Source organism: Apis mellifera, linkage group LG13, assembly GCF_003254395.2.
Source record: "Apis mellifera strain DH4 linkage group LG13, Amel_HAv3.1, whole genome shotgun sequence".
NCBI lineage: Eukaryota > Metazoa > Arthropoda > Insecta > Hymenoptera > Apidae > Apis > Apis mellifera.
The window spans coordinates 11,184,781-11,205,687 of record NC_037650.1 but is presented as its reverse complement, the minus strand read 5'-3'; the positions used below and the strand labels follow the sequence as shown (position 1 = coordinate 11,205,687).

The 20,907-nt window shown below is 25.7% G+C and overlaps 2 protein-coding genes and 1 non-coding gene across 9 annotated transcripts in view; 2 read left to right on the top strand and 1 right to left on the bottom strand.

Annotated features, from left to right (window-relative positions):
* The window catches only part of LOC100578220, a 58,290-nt gene extending 44,308 nt beyond the window's left edge, over window positions 1–13,982 (top strand). For 3 of the 7 annotated variants that reach the window (XM_026444775.1, XM_006568073.3, XM_016915856.2), the window contains 9 exons: window positions 10–1,189; window positions 1,626–1,806; window positions 2,653–2,783; window positions 2,864–3,012; window positions 3,902–4,084; window positions 4,297–4,401; window positions 4,712–4,912; window positions 5,533–5,690; window positions 13,771–13,982. In XM_026444775.1, coding sequence (XP_026300560.1) covers window positions 10–1,189; window positions 1,626–1,806; window positions 2,653–2,783; window positions 2,864–3,012; window positions 3,902–4,084; window positions 4,297–4,401; window positions 4,712–4,912; window positions 5,533–5,690; window positions 13,771–13,777 — 2,295 coding nt within the window. In that variant the 3' untranslated portion in view covers window positions 13,778–13,982. Of the gene's footprint in view, window positions 1–9; window positions 1,190–1,625; window positions 1,807–2,652; window positions 2,784–2,863; window positions 3,013–3,901; window positions 4,085–4,296; window positions 4,402–4,701; window positions 4,913–5,532; window positions 6,219–13,770 lie in introns of those variants that run through there. The other 4 variants (XM_016915859.2, XM_016915858.2, XM_016915857.2 and 1 more) reach the window with 4 other exon arrangements.
* LOC409187 (MD-2-related lipid-recognition protein) lies at window positions 13,962–17,581 on the top strand. The gene is made up of 4 exons (XM_392711.7): window positions 13,962–14,120; window positions 16,201–16,326; window positions 16,479–16,648; window positions 17,379–17,581. Exons 1-4 carry the CDS (start codon window positions 14,021–14,023, stop codon window positions 17,460–17,462), a joined length of 480 nt encoding a protein of 159 aa, XP_392711.4. The 5' UTR covers window positions 13,962–14,020; the 3' UTR covers window positions 17,463–17,581.
* A 355-nt stretch (window positions 17,582–17,936) lies between these two features.
* Window positions 17,937–18,018, bottom strand: TRNAS-CGA. Its single transcript has one exon. It is a non-coding gene; the product is annotated as a tRNA-Ser (tRNA).
* Between the last annotated feature and the right edge of the window lie 2,889 nt (window positions 18,019–20,907).

Here is a 20,907-nt window from a genome sequence, read left to right as displayed (position 1 = left end):
CGATGTCAGGGTCAGAGCACGCAGATGCAAAAATCTCACGGTCTACCGATTCAACCTCATCAAGTGGGGAATTCGATGCAGCCATCGAATCAAAACTTTCAAAGCGCTCAACAATTGATGCATCAGAATCAGAATCATCATCAGAGCCCTAGATTCGCCCAACAACATGCGCAGAACATGCACCAACGTCAACTGATTCAACAGATGCATCAACAACAATTGGCCGGGCAGCAGAACGCCAACCAGCCAGGAGTCAGGAACGTGCAACAGAGTTATTTCTCGAACAACGTGTCTTATCAGCAGTACCAGCAAGCCCGACAGGCTATGTCAAGATCTCAGATCGATCTACCCAGCACTTCGAGACAAGCTCAAGAACTGAGGCTGCCCGGCCAAGAGGTATACTATCACTACGCTCAAGGTCGGCCTAGGTACGGTGTACCACAAGTATACATGAAGACCGAAAGTAACCAAGAGGCCGAGTTCCAAAGACGAAACTCGACCAAAGGTATCGAGAAAGCTGCTTCCCAACCGCAACTCTGCTACGAGGACGAGAGGGTTAACGATCCCCAATCGAGGAATCCGATAATAGATCCTATCAAGAGTCTGGCGGTTGATCCGTTGGACAAGGAACGGTACGAGATCACGGTGGAGGATCACGGTGGTACAACCGAGTTTGGAAGAAGCGATTCTCAAAGAAAGGACGAGTATCGACCGGAGACAAGCTTCGGTATACGCAGAGACGACGTTGTCAGGTGTTCGAAAAGGGAACAAGAGCAAATAGGAGTGGGTGGGCAAGATGGACAGGAGTCGGAAGGAAGTTCGGTGCAGAAGAGAATCGAGGAGTTGCAGAAACGAGCCGAGGAGAATCATTATAACGGGAAAGTGTCGTCGAAGGAGGGTATGGAAGGGGCGGAAGTGGGCAAAAGTTCGTCCACGACGAAAATTGGAAACGGCGATGGACCAAAGAGAATGGAGAATCAATACGCAAAGGATCTTGTTCCGGCGAAATCCGAGGTAAGAAAAGACGAGCTGGAACATGGAATCGGTCGATTGAAAATCCAAAATCAGGGATCAGGATCGGATTACGATAAAGCCGGCCAGAGTTCCTCGAATGTTGATTCGGGGAGAGGATCGGCCGTTTATTCCAGCGGAAGGCGGCCACCACCGGAAGATCAAACTCATCAACCAGGTTTGTTGTTTGCCAATTTCTTTGCTCGCCGCGATAAATACTTCCGCAATTTCTCTAAACATTCGTTGTCCAAACATTCTCTAAACTTGAAACGACAGTAATATATTTATAGCCACTTTTAGAGAATCGAATCTAAAATCGAATTAAAACAAGTATGAATTTTTATTAAAATAAAAATTTTTCTAGTAAACGAAAAGAAACAATTTGACAATTTTCTATATAAAAATTTTTTATTTTTTTTTATTTTTTAATTTTTTTATTTTTCTTTTTTTTTTTGCGTTTGTTTCGATCTCTAGAAAGATATATTCTCACGAATATATTAATATTGTATACGATTATTCGAAAAATATTTTAATTTACGACAACTTTTCTGTAATATGATAGGTAAAAAATTGGTAATAAAAGATAAATGATCGATTTTTATTCGTATCTCCAGTACAAGACTCAGAATGGGTGGACATTGTGGAATCCGAATTGAGAAGTATTTTAGAGCCGAGAGATGTGCCCGCTATGGCGCATTCCACTCTATCTGAAAGCGTATCATCGGTAACTCCACCCCTGCCGCCGCTTTCACCCCATGAAAGTCCCAGAACACCGAGAAATCGATACTCGGCGAGGTAACGTTACTTCGAACAGATCTCTTCTCGTAACCGATGTCACTTCCGGTCACTGCTCTCTCAGCTTGCTTCCCCTTCTTTACTTCCCCTCTCCGTAGATCGAAACACCAATATCGAATCGATCAAAATGTTGAGCATACACTGTAGATTGTAGATCAAGCTTTTTTTAAAAAGTGTAACAGAGATCGAAACTAGAGCCAATTTTTTTTCCTTCATTTTCTTTAATTAAAAAAAATTTTAGCGATATCTTAGCGATTTAACTCCTTAACGCTTTAAGTAATAAATATATCTATTTAATCGTTTATTTATTCTCATTGTTGAGTTGTCTACATTTATAGTTCATAGAGTTATTCTTTTTCCATTTAATTTTCTCTAAGAATTATGACGATACGAAAATATAATTATTCATCTTTATCATCCTTTTCATTTACAATAAATATTGACGAATATCGAGAAATAATAATGTAACAAAACGTTTTAAAATAACAATTTCTCGAAAAATATTTTTCAAAATAAAAAAAAAAACTTAATATAAGGAGCAATGAATCGTTTTTAATGAAAACCACATTAGATTTAACACATTTCTACTAGCACATTTATTTCTTTCGAACATTTCCATTCTATAAAACGTATACGAAAAAACGTTATACATAAAAATTGTATACTTAAAAATATATTTGAGGAAAAAAATTTGAAACATCGATGTATTGCATGTATCCGTTTTTCATTGAATTCTTTATTTATTATATTTAGTATACGTCATAGAACTTGTTTCGGATAAAATTTAACCATCTTTTTGCGGCTTTCTTCGCGATGCTAACAGTTGCATGTTTGTGGGTCTTTTAGCTTACCATACGGATCGAAACCTAATTACAGCGATTACAGCAAGGCCATGGAGAAGAGAGGATTCTCGAGTAGTTCGAAGCATCGTGGTGCCTCGACTTCCAAGAAAGACGCTGCTAAGAAATTCTCTCATCGTGAGTGATCTCTTCCTTTTTTTTTTGTACACGCGTTGATGATTATTTGTTCCTTGAGATTATAACTTATGTTTATTCAGTTTTCGGTGTCGAAGCTGGCGATTTAACTTCGACCACGACTGGACTTGATTTAGATTCGATGTTGGATAGAAGTGATTCTGATTTAAGCACGAATGACGCGAGAACGATTAGGAAACAATTGGAGGGTTTGGAAAATATGTATAGCGAGGTGAGACGTATTTTTATAAAAAAATTTTGAAATATTGATTTTTTTAACATTTTTCTTTTCATATTGGAATAATATTATATCGTGTGATGCGATATGCAAAAAGAGAAATGTTGATAAAAAAAATATTTTTTTGCATCCAAAGAAAAAAGATTTCATTTTTCATTTATAACGACAATAAATCGATAACTTCTGTTTCTTTTTTATATACATATTACATGTATATCGATTATATTGGATCGATATGTTTATTTTAGATTTTTGAATAACGAATTTATTATTAAACTCGTATCAATATTTTAGCAGTTTCGATCGATGTAATTTTAAATTTAGCTCGTCAATCTTCGTACAAGGCTAAATATAAGAGAAATAATAATTTCATGTACATAGAGATGGTCTTTTCGATCATTTTCGAGAAAACATATCGTTGCAAAATTTTTTCTTAATTTTTAGTTTAATAATTCGATAAATCTTTTTAAATTTTCAATAATATTTAATGGTTATTACGTTAAATAGTCGTTTGATTTTTTTTATTATATCTTTTCGTATCGTTATTTAATATTTTCTTCTTTAATTACATTTTTATCTCTATGATGAATTTTCTAATTTATTTTTTATTTTTTTAAATTATGCGACATTTATCATAAATTTCGTTATCTTTATCGCACGAAATACACATTAGTTGTACCTGATCATTCATATCCTCACGATTAACGTAATATTTTTTCGTTTTGATATTTTTAATATCTGGAGACTCGAATATTGATTTTTATCTCCAAGTCACATTTTTAAATTTGATAGAAACGATGGATAAAAAAAATAAATTGAAATATATCCATCTATATCGTGACATAAAAAGTTATAATATAGTTGGATTATGGATATATCACAGGTACTGAAATTGCTCGGTGGAAGTGTGAAAAAAAGACGTAAAGCCAGAGGCTTAGCCAGTTATGGTTCCGTCTCATCGTTGCCGACATCATCCGTCTCGTCCAGACCACCTGTAACGAGGCACCATGATAAACGTAGATCCCACGCAATTGACGACAGAATGAAGAAAGCCAAAGATATCAAGGTCAGTTAGAGAGATTATTCCATTTCACATCGCTAAAAATTAAATAAAACTGTCCATTTTATAAATTTATTGAATAAAAAAATTATGAGCTGAATTTTTAAACTCTTATGAATATATTAACGTCTTGTATTATTTCAATATTTTTAGAATTTATCCCACATATTATATTATATAACGTGGAATTGATTAAAGATTATATTGGATTGTTACAGAGCATTAACAAACGCTTTCAACGACTAGAATCTCACGTGGTTACACTTGCCAGATCGGTAGCACACCTGAGTTCGGAGATGAGAACGCAACATTTAATGATACAGGTGAGAGAGAGTCTCGTTAATATTTAGGATCAAACGAATAGTTCGATAGTTAGAATAGCTTGGAAATAATGTTAAAAGATCTTTTTTTATTTTTGTAGAGAAAAAGTTTTCTTTCATATTTTATCCAATTTTTTATCAATATTAAATCTATATTTAAACTCGTCCAATTTTTTTCGATTTACGAATCGATATCAAATTATCTTCGAATCAGATCCAGCAACAAAAGAGCGTAAGGAATAGGAAAGAGAGTAAAAATAAGCGGAAAAACGAGTTGGAATATCCGAAACTCACTACTATCAGGTATTCGCAGGAAATGGAGAACATAAGGGGAGAGATTGCTGCACTGAGGACTCAAACGAGTATGGCAATGGTGAGATCGCAGTCTCAACCATTGATCAAGGATTCGGAACTACCAGCTCTCTCCAATCCTTCCAGAGTGAAAAAACTCACCAAGTTCTTCGGCACGGAACCACCGCTCATCAGACTATTCCTCAGGGAACTTGGGTATGAGGTAAGTAATTCAAATCATCGCTTTCTTTTTTCTTTTAATAATTTCCCGATTAGAAAGATTATCGTCGATGTATGCATCATTTCTCTCTCTCTCTCTCTCTCTCTCTCTCTCTCTCTCTCTCTCTCTCTCTCTCTCTCTCTCTTTTTCTCTCTCTCTCTCTTTCTCTAAACTTTTATTTTAAAACAAATATTATACAGATATCAATTGCCATAATCCGTAATTTTTATTTTTATACATATTAAAACATTTATTTATTTATTTAACATTTTTAATTTAATTTTAATATTAATTTTAATATTTTTACATTTATTAAAACATTTATTTTATTTATATAATAACAAAAATAAATTTTATTTTTATTTTACAATATAAAACGATATTTTTAAAAATTTTTTAAACAATGAACATTGTTTGATTTTTATTATTGTCATTTATTTAATTAATTTTTTAATTGTAATCATTTAACAAAATTAAAATAATATCCGATCAATCAGATTATTGTAAACGTAAGGAAAATATTCGATTTTTATATTTATTTCATAGAACGAAAGAAATATTTAAATATATATGTTACGTTTATTCATTTATATACTAAATAAATAATTTTTACTTAAAACTAGAAATATGCGAATGCTTTCGAGAAAGAAAAAGTCGGAATGGTGGAGCTTCCTTATCTAAGCGAGGAAAGATTGCAAAAAATGGGAGTTCCTCTGGGACCGAGACTGAGGATTTTACAAGAAGCGAGGATATCGGTGTGCAAAGATCCAATTTATGTTGTGTAAGTCTTGTGGAATCCCTTGTTCACCTGAAAAGCTACAGAACGAAGAGATATTAAGAAAAAAAAACAAAAAAACAAAAAAAAATCGTTTTCATTTCATTCTTTTAAGGGATTTTAAATAGTCAAAAGTGTATCGTTCTTTCAATTCACCTCAATGAAAGATGATTATCTCGGATGAAGTCCTAGACAATGAACAGATATTAAAAAAATTAGTATTTTTTACAAAATAATAGAAAGATAATACTGATAATAAGGATTAAAGAGCTAATTGCGTTCTATTTCGTGTGTATTAATGCGATTAATTATTACTTTGAGATAGAGATTATGGTTTTGCACGTTAAAATGCGTATAAGTGTGTCATCTATAAAACTATCTATATTTTTAATCATACAACTGAAAATTAAGAATTTTTAGTTACATGTATCATTGATCTCGAAAATATTTAATTCTGACGATACACAATTTACTTGTTACTTAATTTTTTTTAACAACAATTTGATTTATATTTTAATTATATATTATAACAATAACAATTTATTACATCGATAAAAATTTAGGAAGTAAAATAAAGGAATAAAAATTTCTTCGTTACATTTACTTTACGTTTATTAATTATACTAAAAATAATTAATTTTTTTAAGAATACAAATCTTTTATTTCTCTACATGTTCAAAACCATAACCTCTAATATATCACAAAAGATATAACTGATCTTGTGTTTAATGCGTTTAATTTGTTTAATTCGTTGAAAAAAACGTTCGTGAGAAATGCGTTAATCCTCAAATAGTATTGTTAGATCTATAAATATCTTACGATCTAAATATAATATTTGATTATATTATATATTCAAAGTTTAAACGATAAAATTTATTTTTGTCGAGATGTAATTAAATACTTTATAATTAAATTATGGATATTGTACCTATATGTACATTTATGATTTATTTAATGGTGCAAAATTGTACAAAATACAAATAATATACAAAAATATAGAAAAATACTCGTTACAATAATTAAATTTCTGTTTAAGTATCATTTATTTAGTTGTGCGTTCATCGAAGTATAATTCGCATAAACAGTTTATCTATTATCGATACTACAATACTAATTGAAGGTTAGCGTTTTAGATAATATGTAGATAAAATAAGGGATAGGACAATTATATACAACAATTAAATAATAACAATTATTTAATTCTTATAGATTCGTTTAACTTTGCTTCTATAATTTATTATCATAAATTATTAGTAAACCGAATACTCATCATCGGTATACATATAAAACGTATTTTACATATATACATACAAATGATAACTGCCTCATTTAATTAATTTTAAATTTTATACATATATATACATATATTTTTTAAGATCTATTATGAATATTATAACAAAATAGAAGAAATGATACATCGAATAACATTAATCAAAATATAAATATCTTTTACGGTATTGTTGTTGATTTTAAGAAACCGTTTATATATTTATACAAAGGAAGTAATCGTTGATTTTGATTGTTTATGCGATTAAACGAACGACCAATTATAACGAGTATAATTTCTTATCTTGTACAATTACAATTAATCGATCATTTTGGAATATTATAAATAATACGTATTTTGTACACGTTTTAATCAAAAGAGAAACATTTTATGAATGTTTTAAAAATATCTTATCAAAAAAATTATTGTATAAAAAATGTTTTAATTGTATATGTATTTTTACTTACTGGTTCATAGAAATATTTGAACACTTGGTATAGAAAAATTATATGAATATAATATGTGTTATATAAAAATATTTAAAATAAAATAAGTATACATATATTGGGATTATTTAAAATCAATATGTATACTGAAAAAATCCAAAAGTATATGTAAAAGTTATAAAATTTATTATAAGTGAATATTTCTCAATTGATTTCAATGTAATTCAATATCCAATTTATGTAAAAATTGTAAATTTATTAATTTGTAAACTTGTGTACTTTTTGTTATAAACAATGTATGTTTATTGTTTTAGAAAAGAAGAATTTTATCATTTTTAATATTGGTGAGACAAAAGTTATAGGAAATTTTACATCTGATTTAAAAATAATATATTCAAATAAATCATTATCAAAATTAATCAAAATCTTTATCAAAATTTTCTAGAGAATTTTTAATTAGAAAAATATTTTCGTTTACGCAACTTGTCTATAAATTTGTTATTTTAAATTTTTATTTTTAAATTTTTAAATTTATATTTTAAATATTTATTTCTTATCTAATCTTTTTTCATTCTTATATTGCTTCTTTATACAGAAAAGAATACGCACATTCATATCATGGAAATGATTAGTATGATTGAAATTTATGGAAAAATCAACGAAAATTGATACGAAGCAAGAAAAATTTACGTAGAGTATTTTCCATCATTAAATACCAAATGTAAAAATACTTCAATAGATGGTAAAAAGATCATTTTCGTTCCTTTTCATTCTCTTTCATATCTTTTATTAAACTTTATTTCATCAAAATCATTCATATAAATTCAATCGTTAATATTCTATTGTATCAAATTTGATTCCTTGATCTATTCGTCCAGTAAATTATTAATGAATTTGCGTATAAAGAAACGAAATAAAAATGAAAAAAAATCAGAAAGAATATTTTTGATGATGGGAACGTGATTTTTATGTATTTCTTTTTAAAATATTTTATTAAATTTTATTTTTTCCTAAATGAAGTTTATAAATGAATTTAAGTTTAAACGCATTAACATTATAATTAAAATGATTCATTAATTTATATAGTATTCGAAATAAAATTGTTATTAATTGCCGTAAATTTAATCAAGCAAATACAAATTTAATAACTCGTTAATGAAATCATTTTGAATATATGTACATATAAATTATGATGTGTTATTTAACAACTTTTAATATACATATTGTATTTATAAAAACTTTCCGAGTGTTCTAAGTGTTCGAATTTTTCGATTCAATCATAGATTCTTTTTGATATAATTACAAACAAATGATATACAATAATAATGTATAACGAATATTTTCTTAATGAGAATCTAAATTTTATTATTAAAAATTAAATCATCCAGTATTATATTATATTATAATATTCTATTTTTGGACAAAGGCAACGATGAATTTTCAAATTTCATTATAATAATATAATTAATGACAATAATATTAAAAAAGTAATTATACGCATAAGACATATTTTTATGTTAAAATTTGTAGCATTTTTTCGAATATCTCATACGAAACAATTTTAAATTGTCCATAAAAACTCGATATATAAAATGGACAAATATACTTCAAATGTATCGAGACATTATATTCTATCTGAATAGATTGTTAGGTTTTTTCTCCGGTTCCAATCGATGGAACAGATCGATTCTATCGTCTCGATCGAGAATAAGCTCAAGCAGTTAACGCGAATGCGCAGATTGAGAATTGGAAGCAAAAATGAATTTTTGCCAAAGAGACGTGGAAACGTCGTCGACCGAGTGGCGTGTCGAATATTGTCATTTCGAGGAAGCGGAAGAAATTTTCTGCCAAGTGTGCTGTTGTTTTCGTTTAAGACAATTCAACGAATATTATTTTCGTTCTAACAATTTAAGACGCGAGAGAATTTACATAAACACGAATTACAAGCAAATTTTGGTAAATTAATAATATGAAATCAGCTTTAGTTTGTTTAAATCAACTTTTTTATTTCACGAAGAAAGTTTAAAAAAAAACGGAAAGAAAAATGAAATAGAATTGTAACGAATTGCCGTTTGACTTTGAATGGAAAATCACCGACACGAATGCCTGTGTCCCACTTCGATAATATCGATTCGTTGAATAGAAAACAGAGTTTGCCCAAAAAGCGGGTCTCTCGTTCGCGAGTCTTTGCCAATTTTACAAAAGACACGGCTCCTTGTCTCCACTTATGAGCAATCTTTCTTCTTTATGCTTTGTTAAAAAATTTAAAAAAAAAAGAGAAAGAAATAATTCGTTCATTCAAAATAATTACAATTTCAAATGTTATTAGAACGAAATTAAAATTCAAATTCTATAATAATCTATCGAAAGGAAAGAAAAGAGGTAAATTTTTGGAATTTTCGTTTTCATTGTTTATTTATCAGTTTATTAAACTGGATTTATCGCGTGAAATAATTGGGAAAACAAACAGTTTCGATTACAGTCGAACAAGCACACGTAACGTTGATACCAAAGAATCGATACCCGCTCCTTTGCAATGACGATTGCTACAACGATTTCAATTATTACCAATGATGTGTTGATTACGTAAAAGAACGACACACCGCTTCGGTTCTCAATTAATATCGATTCTTGTTATCGAATTCACGTGAGACATAATCCAATGTTAACTGTAAATTCGACGTTAATTTAATTAATATGCCAATATTCGATGATTCTCGATAAATATTTGTTATTAAGCATCATTATATATCGCACTTCTTTTACAAATTTTTATCATGTCCTAATAATATCGTCCAGACGTGATTCCAGTTATATTTCGTAGCTGGTTTTAACATTATTTGTATTTTTGGTTTCATTATTATCTATATTAAATCTTGTACAGTTAATTATTTGTAGGAATGTTTCGATAATAATATCATTGATATCATTATTTTAATATTCGTATTATTATAAGTATATTATTATCTTGTTAAATCTTGTATTTAATAAATAAGTGAAAAGAAATAAGTGGAGATTTGATGGATATCAATTTTTCGTAACGAATACTTTAAATATTGAATAAAATGGTTTGGTGAAAGATTTGTGATGATTATGAAAATTTAAAATGACAATTTAAAATTCACTATTAAAAATCAAAAGAATTATAAAAATTGTAGGAATTACAAATATTTTGAATTTTATTAATATTAGTTTTATTACCATTATATATTTCATGTTATTTTTTTTATTTTAATTTAAGATTTAAATCTAATTTTTACATTATTTTTTATTGCTAATCATTTTCTAAACATACTTTATTACCTATATCGACATTTGATCGTACGAATAGATAAAATTTTTTTAATCTATTTTGTTCGTAATATTTGTAATTTGTTTCGCAATACTTTTATTTCTTTTAATTATTATTATTTCTTTATTTTTGGAAAAGTTGTAATAGTATAATTATTTGCGCAAAGATAAATAAAGAGAAAATAAGTAAATAAAATATTATTAAAATTCTAAAAAAAACAAATATAATGTAATTCTTAAGATCAGAAATTTATTTTATCGTTTTGTCAGAAATCAATGATATATTTAAAAATTTTAATATATTTGAAAAATTTTGCAATTGTCATGGTTCTTCCAAATCGGTGACATTCGATTAAAATTTGGAACAAATCCACTTCTTGCGTTAGTGTATAAATAATAATATAGAAAAAATAAATAAAAATAATGAAAAATAATTAAATTTATTAAAAGTAAGTAAAAATTAAATTCTTAATTCTTTGGTTTAAAACTTTATCTCGATTCGATCGAAGAAATAACACGAAAAGCTGTTGCGATTTACGAAAAGATTTTCTAAACTACACGCCGTCTAGTTCCTCGTGAATCAACCGTTTCTTTCAATTGAATAATCGCGTGTTAACTGTTATAACTCACAGTGTACAGACCATCACTAAGTGATCTGCTATTATGGACCCAGACCATAGACTGGCCTCTAATCGACGCTGTGAATAATAATTATTTCGCTTCCGATCATCCATCGCCTAATTTAATTATGATCTTAACTATTCTGTTTCTTTTTTAATTACGGTTGATTACTCGTTAAAATTAAACGACGATCTTGCGATTATAATAATAATAATAATTCATTTCATTCGTTCGATGATAATTTTCAAATATTTTTTCATATTATTTTATTAACTAATGAGATTAATTAAATGAGAAGAAATTTGTATTTAATTTACGTGAAAAATATGAAAAATAAGATAATCAATTGCGGTAATGTGTTTTAAAATTGGTAGACAGTAAGATTTTATAGCAAAAAAAAAAAAAAAAAGAAAATGGAAAAAAAGCGATAACGTTAGAAGAAAGAAAACTTATTACAAATTTGTACGATAAATGGAAAAAATGTTAAAAAACTTTAAAAAAATAATCCATAAAGTGAATGTCTACGAAAGATAAATGAAAATGTGTGTAACAAATTGATAATTTATATAAAATAGAGCAGAATCCGAAGATAAGCGACGATCGATTTGAAAAATGATCGTTAATGATTGTTTGTTTTTAAGTTTGCTCAAGATTAGACATATCCTACGTACATTTGGACAAAAATATTCATCTTGAAACTACAATCTCAAGATTTTACTAATTTGGTGAAAGTAAAATTTTTTTTTATTTTAACGATGTTAAAATTAGATGCTTAAAAGTTTAAATTATTAATTATATCGATTTCTTTCTACGTAGAAGCATAATATAATGTTAAATAATATCGATGAACTATTATGCAACATTATGCAAAGTTGAAAAGCGATTATAATAGAGCATAGATCGTAGTTTAAGAAACACTGGCCTGATTCTGTATAAATCGTTACAAAGTTGCGTCATATTTTTGGCACGAGAAAATTAAAATGATGAAATTAGGTGAAACTTTGTTCAAAGTAAGTAACCAAAGCGAAACTTGAGAAGAACTTTTAATGGACAGAGAGTTAAATAGCTTTATGATCTTCGCGTCATTCATTGTATTGATAGAAAGATATTTTTAAACAAATTTGTTACATTTCTATGTAATAAAACTTTAAGTTTGTATTTAATATATTACGTATACATAAAGTATTTGATTTGAGAATATAAAGACAAAATAAAATTTCCTTGTTAAATAATATTTTATAAATTAAAATATATTGTAAAAGAAAAAAAAATGAAAACGTTAATTTTATTTTAAGCGATCGTATTGTTCCATTCTTTCTATCTCTTGATCAAATTCAATAAGAATCATAAGTACACGTGGTCTCTAACAAGCGAAATTAAATCGAAAGGATCGACTGAACGAGACATATTTGAAATTTCGGCAGAATCGACAATGTCCAGACTGTGTTCCGGCATGGCCAGCCCACTTTTATCAGGAAATGCACAATTTAACAATTGTGTCCAATTATTTTTCCCGAGGCCTCGGTCTTTGATTGGCCATCTTGGAGATCGCATAGCGGCAGCCCTTTGCCCATCCACCTAGTGATCCGTTCATTTTTTGTTTCTATCTGATGATTCAAACGTGTCTCTTCTCGTTATCGTGCTATATTCTGCCCTTCTTACTGTTTAAAATACTCTTTTTTTTAATCCTTTATCGTATATCACACATATGATCACGATAAAGGTAATTATGCAGAGTATAATCTTCGAAACTAATTCCTTGAGACGTTCTGACGCAATTGACTCGATGATCCAACTTGGAAAGAGGTCAAGTATCAAGAAAATGAAAAATTTTAAGTTTTATAATCAAACTCGATGATTTCATATAATTTTAATCTTTGTAAATTTATAATGAATATTGATCGCGTTTTTAAGAATTTTTTTTTTTTTCGTAATTCTATAACTAAATCATTTCTCACATATCTTTACTTCGAGAGTTAAACATGTTTTCTTCGTGAATGATAACTATTTAAAAAAATAAAATAGTTTCGTTGCTTTCTAATCAATTTCATTAGCTTTGACTATATAATGAGATACAAAAATAATCATTAATTTCTAAGTAAGATAAACATATCTGTGTATCTTTTTATTACGTATTATCAAAAAAAAAAAATTAAAAAAATCAAGTGTAAAACAATGGTTTAAACAAGACCATGATAAAAATAATAGTTTTATTATTTTTAGTTATCGGTACATATATGTATGTATTTCTTATTGATAAGAGTATTCGATATGGTTTGCGAAAAATAAACAAGAAGAAGAAACAAACGATTTGGCATCCAATGAAAACAAGAAATCAATTTTTGATCGACCGAGATATGATTTTCTGTTCGAACGATCGTATCATCTTAAATATTTTCCAAATTGTGAATAAAAGTGATCTTGAAAATAGCTCGATATTTATAAGTGTCTTCCATTGTAGGTGTTGAAATATTTTGGTGCGTTTTACCGATTGCGGAAATAGCGATAGCCAGTGTGAATCAACGGAAGAAGAGTGTAGCGTGATAACAACGTGGAGCTGCCCTCCGTACAGTTTACTCGTGGCTCAAGACACAATTTCAATTGACCTATGGCCCCACTCTCAGTCCTCTCCCCTCGTCCATCGTACGCGTTCTGTTCATAGGCCAACATAAGCGTCTTTTCCTTCACTTCGCAACGACAGTCCATCGAAGATGAATCGAAACGGTATGTTCCTCTTCGCCTTCTTTCTCTTCGTTCTGTCCACCGTCTACGCTGAATTAGTACCTTGGAGGCAGTGCCCTTATCCTGATCGTGAGTATTGGATTTTTCCATTTATTTGATTGACGTTTAAGTGGCAATGATCGATGAGTTCGATGAATGAAAAATCAATCGATAATGAAAAGAAAAATTTTTTACTTGTGTGTAGTGTAAGACATTAGGTGTGTCGATTTATCTCAAATTTATGTTCGTTATATCGTGCAATAAACTGTTCATTAGTGTTTTGAATTTGGCTATTTCTTGCATTTAATGAAAAAGGATAAATAATAAAACATCAAACAAATCGATATTTCGTTTTATTATTTATCGTTAACGAAAAGTAATTATTTTTACTTTTGATATTTTTGTGAAAATCGAAGCTTCAAAACTCCAAAAAAATTACCAAAAATTGAAATAAAAATTTATTAATTCGATAATTATTAATTATTATGTGATAAAATATATTTTTTTGATTTGTTTCTTTAATGATAATTTTATTAGTAATTTTTTTTATTTTCCTATAGTTGTTACAAGTGAATCTCTTCCTCTCTTATTGCTACAAGTTCTATCATGGCAACAGTACTATCATACTGAAAAAAAAAAATGTGATGATACAAATGTTTTTAAGATACAATTTGTTTTTAATCTTAAGACATATATCATCGAAATAATTTCGATCCAATTTTGATTCTCTCTTTTTTTTTATATATATTTAAAATTAATGTCACATGTTAGAGACTTGGTTATTTTTTTCAATTAATTCGATTAATTTCTTTGATAAATTTAAACAAATCGTAAATCGTTTCTCATTATGGATAATCTTTAAAAAAAAAATGTAAAAATGTCAACTGATGCTTATCTTTCAAATTATAAGTAATTTAATTCAAATAAGGTAAGACAAGATGGAGAGATAATGAAATGAATCAGCTGATCGGCCAACAGTATCGTTGTCGCGATTGGTATTTATCTACTCTTTCAATGAAAAATTCAAAGAGATATATTCATATCATTTTATGCATATGATTTACTCTATTAAATATGAACGCAATATAATACGTGGTATGTAAAGAAAAAACAAATTTTAGCTATAGTTTATTTTACATTAATATATTTATACATATATTTACATAACTATTAATACAAATTATTATATCAGCAAATACTTCCACTCAAAATAACAGTTGTAACAGTTGTCTAAAAATGATTTTTTTTGAATATATATTAAATGAAAATTTAATAAAAAATATTAAAAGAAAATTTAAGAAAATTCTAAATAAATTTTTTAAATTATTCTTCGTATTTTTTTAAAAAAAACTATTTCTTATTTTGAAGAAATAAAAAAACATATGTTTTGCGAAAAAAATAGCAAAAAAATTTCACTATTTAATAGAGCGCAAATCAATTTAATGCCATTAATGACTATGATCTAGATAATAGTAATGTTTATATAAATTGTATATATCAGATAAAAATTCGTATCATTTTGTTCCGAAAGAAAATTTGTAATTTTTTTTTTTCTGAAACAATATGAATAATACATTGTAATTTTCTATCCTGTTTTTTTAATAATTTAAGAATAGTCTTAATATTATTAATTTAAAAAAATTAGTTAAATATATTAGTTACGTGTTGACGAACTTATTTTCAATCTTAATAAATTAAGGTAAAAAAAAGGAGATTGAGAACCTTAATTGTATAAGTTCAATAAATGGAAAATGAAATTATACTATAGTTTTATTTAAATAATTTGTACATGTATAATATATTAAATATGTATAATTTAAAATCAATGGTCTTATTGAAATCAAAAAATATAAAAACATACGAAAAAAAATTGTTCTTTTTTTTAAAATATTAATTTTGAAATTTTTAGAAAATTTTAATTTGTGCTATTATTATAATTCTCAACTCCTTAAATATATAAAAAAATATAATAATTACATGCATAATATTATTTATACATTATTTTTAATCGAATGTAAGTCTTTTTTATCTTTTTCTGTATGATAAATAATTTTAAGTATAATCATAATCAAAATAAAAATAGTTAAAAAATTTAAAATTTTGTTTAATAAAATTTACTTTTGCATTTTAATCTAATATTTTGATACAAGATTTTATTCTTTTTTTACAGCCAATACCCAGACAAATTGTACTATTCATGAAGTATACATAGATCCTTGCAAAGAAATCACAGAGGGGAAGCCATGTAAAATAAAAAGAGGAGTTATTGGGAATATGACATTCCATTATACGCCTGGTAAATATATTATTTATTATAATATAGAAAGAAAAATTTTTAAAAATGATTCATAGTTAAGTTTATATTATACAAAGTTTTAAAAAATTTATATCGGAATGAAAAATAATAATAATATGAACTAATGAAATAGTCTATTTTTAATTTTTCAGCCTTCTCCTCAGACAAAGTACAAGGACGAATATTTTGGGCGAGTCAGGTAATGGATATTCCATTTTTGGGAATGAATCCTGATGCTTGCTTGTCAACTTCCTGTCCAATTGAAGCAGGATCAAGAAATACATATCACGTGGAAATACCAATTTTAAAGAAATATCCTGTAGTAAGTATTAGAAATAATTTGTACTTTATAAGATGATATAATATTTTTTTAATCATTTCTTAAACCAATTCATTTATTCTGAATTTAGATAGGAAAAATTCACAAGTTTTCATTGTAGATAAATTTAAAGAATTTTAATCATTATTATTAATAAATTATAACGAGTATTATTTATAACATTTTCCTTTTTTATTTATAAATATTTTTCTTTCTTTCTTTTCTTTCAGGGACAATTTGAAATTCAATATATTGTTATTTAATCTTCAATTCGTGTCAATGATTTACTTGTTTCTGACAATTCTCGAATATTTAAAAAATATTGATGGTCGTTAAAGGCTTCGAAAGTAATAGATTCTATTTTTAACTATGTTGTATTAAAATTTTAATTGTATCTGTTTTATTCAATCAATATTAAATTATTGAAATATCAAAATTATAAATTTAATTTACATGCTTTTCTTTTATAGCATTCAATTATAATAATTTTTTTATTTTATAACAAAATAAAATTCTAAATATAATTAATACAATTAAAAATATTACTTAGAGTTAGATTAACCATTTTTAATTAAAAATATAATTAATGAAATAAATTAGAAATATAATATAAATAAAAGAATAATTAACAATATATTAATTATAATTAATTTCTATATTAAAATAATATATTCATAAATATTTTTATATTAGATTAAAATGAATATCAATTAAAATATATTTTTTGTTTCAGCGAACTTATGATCTTAAGTGGAAAATCTGGAACGATGAAGAGCAAGAATGTTGTTTTATGTTTCAAATTAAAATAACAAAATGACAAAATTAACAAAAATAACAAAATATCAAGTATATGTGATTCATCGTACCATCACGCTCAATTAATTAATATTTCCGATTCGTTAATTTAATAAAATAAATGGATAATTATCAACAAAATGAATTTCTTTGTTATATTCCTCTTTTTTATTCAACTTTTTAGTTTCTTTTTATATTGGAAAATTACATTAAAATATATTATTATTAATAAATAATTTTTCGTATTCATATATTAGTTTTTTGATAAATAAAATTTTGAAATTTTTTCATCAGATTTTATATATAATATTCTAGAAAAATAATTATATTGGTCTAAATAATATTTATTACATGACACGTATCATTATGAAGACTTAAAAGACTTTGTCAAAAAATGATAATATTTTTTTTTAAATAATACTTATATATATATATATATATATATATAAAAGAACTTCATATATAGAATATATATAGAAGAACTTTAAAAAAAAATCGCTACGGATAGGATTCGAACCTATGCGGGAAAAACCCATTGGATTTCGAGTCCAACTCCTTAACCACTCGGACACCGCAGCTTATGCAACTTATTGTGAATTCTCTATTATTAAGTCACTTTAATATTAAAATGACAATAATATTAAATAAAATAAAATATATTTCGATTTCTTATTCATACTATACAATTCTATACAAAAATATACGACATAAATAAATATAAGGATTCAAATGGTACTCTATACATATGATATATTTTTTATAAAATTATTAAATTTAATATGTAATAATATTGTAAAATATTGTTTAAATTGGCAAATTATAAAATTAATAATATATTAGTAGAATTATTGAAAATTGTAACAAATTAAACATTTTGCATTTTAAAATATTTATTTAAAATCTACAGATATCTACCTATACCATTATCGATATGATAGTTGGCAACGTGATTTTATTTATTATATACAATATTGAACAGAGAAAGATATATGCGTGATATAAAAAAAATAAATTGCAACTAATGTAAAATATTCACTTTTAAAGATTTTATTTATAAATAAATTTTAATATATATATATTTTTTTTATTATATTTTATTCTATATAATTTTTCTATAAAATTTTTTATTTATTTTTCTTTTCTTTTAATATTTAATATTTAATATTAACATTTAATATTTAATTTTATAATAATATAATAATAATCTTAATTTCTTTTATCATGTTTTTATTCAATTTAGATATATTCTTCGTTAATTTCAGATTTTTTTATTTGCTTTTTTTTTGTTTTGATCAATATTTATTTTAAATATTTAATTTTATATTTCACTTTTTCTAATTTGAATGATTTTTATATTAAATTAATTATGATTAATATATATTCTTATTATATCTTATTTTTGAATTCATCCATATATTAGATAAAATGTCAAAAGAAATATATTATAAGATTTTGAAAGAAATATGCTAAAAATATATTAGAACTAGAAAATATATTAGAAATTATATATATATATATTTTATAATAATGAATCATTATATATGATATAATAATCATATTATGTTATATATTTTGTTATATTTTATTAATATTATATATATATATATATATATATATATATATATATATATATATATATATTATATTATATTATTTAAAATTTATATATTTAAATATAATATATTATTCATATTTAAATATATATATTATAAAAATTTACAATTAAATTTATAATGTACTTTAAGTTTCGCGCGGTTGAAAAATAAGAAATCGCTCGCGTACCAGCCAATTAAAAAACAGTTAAGTTCTAACGGCGAAATGAATCAGTGCGCATAGCATCAGTTTACAGTTGAAAACCGTAGTGACGGGATATATTTTGCCGGTAAAATACGTAATTACATATAATTTTTATTAATAGGATATTGTATAATAATTATTAAGTTCAATTTTTAAGATTATTAAGCCTTGTTTAATTAATACATGTTTATGTAATCATTATAATACCAAAATTGAATATCTTTGACAGATAATCGTTTGATTGAAGTTTCGAAGGCGAGATGGCTTTGAAAGCGTATACAATATGATAATTAAAAGTTAATTCAACGATTTTTATACAAATAAGGTATGTTTTATTTTATAAAAATTATTGTAAATCTCTTTTTGATGTTTTATTCGCACAAAAATAGAAGTAATTATATCAATATAATCAATTCATATACATATAGTATTCTTATGCTTTTTATGTATGCTATTTTTTACATTATTTATCTATACATTCAATTCATATAATATTATTTTTACATTTGTTTACATTTGAAATCTCAAATTTTCTCGGGAACATTTACATTCGTAGCACGTTTGACATATACATACTTGTCGAATTGTTGATATCCCCTTCCCAATTTGTAATATAATATATCGAATCGCGACGCGAAATGTCATTTCGTTCTCGTAACTCGTGACGATTAGACGCTTTATTAAGTATCTATTCTATAATACATATTTGACAATTATTCTTTGTATTCTTTACACTATTATTTTATTAATTTTATTAATATATATTTCTTCAATTATTAAATATTAATATCATTGATAATTGTTTAAAGAATAATTTATTTTACTTTTTTATTCATTAATTAGACTTATTAGAGTTATCATTAACTTGTATGAAAAACTTTTAAAATAGGATTTGAATTTGGTTATTATTTTATTTTATTTTATTACAATTAGTTTAATCTCATACCTTTTATATATTTATTATGTTTTAAAGATTTGATTTCTTTTATGCGCAGATAAATAGCTGATTTTTCGGATTACTTTAAGCGGGAAAAAGATTTTCAATGGACGCCATGATGATCTTTTATAAAGAAGAGGTAAAATTTAAATTTTTATCGATGAAAACATATGTAAGTATTTTTATTCTTTTTTTACTAAATTATTCAGTTATCTATATACATATATTATAAATATATAATTCATAAATAATTTTTGTAAAAATATTTTTCTTAATAAATGTTCTATTAAAAAAAGAAAGAAAATATAAAAGCATATTTTATTTTTTTTTTTTTTTTTGCACATTCCTTTGTACACTAATATAATTTCATTTTTAGATTATGTGACTGCGCGCAATGCAGTCGATAGAGTCAGTGTTTGCTTCGCAATAATATTTTTTATTTTTTTTAGAGCATCATAAAAACCAAATAAAATTATAGTAAACAATTAATTATAGTAAACACATGAAATTAAAGTCAGTGCTTATTTTGTGCGGTCACATGATATAATAGTTTTTTATTTTTATTTTTATTTTTTTATTTTTTTTTTTACATTAATATTCGTTTTAATAAAGTAGAGTCAGTGCTTCTTTCAAGAAAATAAAGCCAATCATGCGAACAGGTAATTATTGTTTTATTAATTTTCTATTATTTAAATTTTTCTATCGAAAAATAGGATAATTACAGAATTTCAAT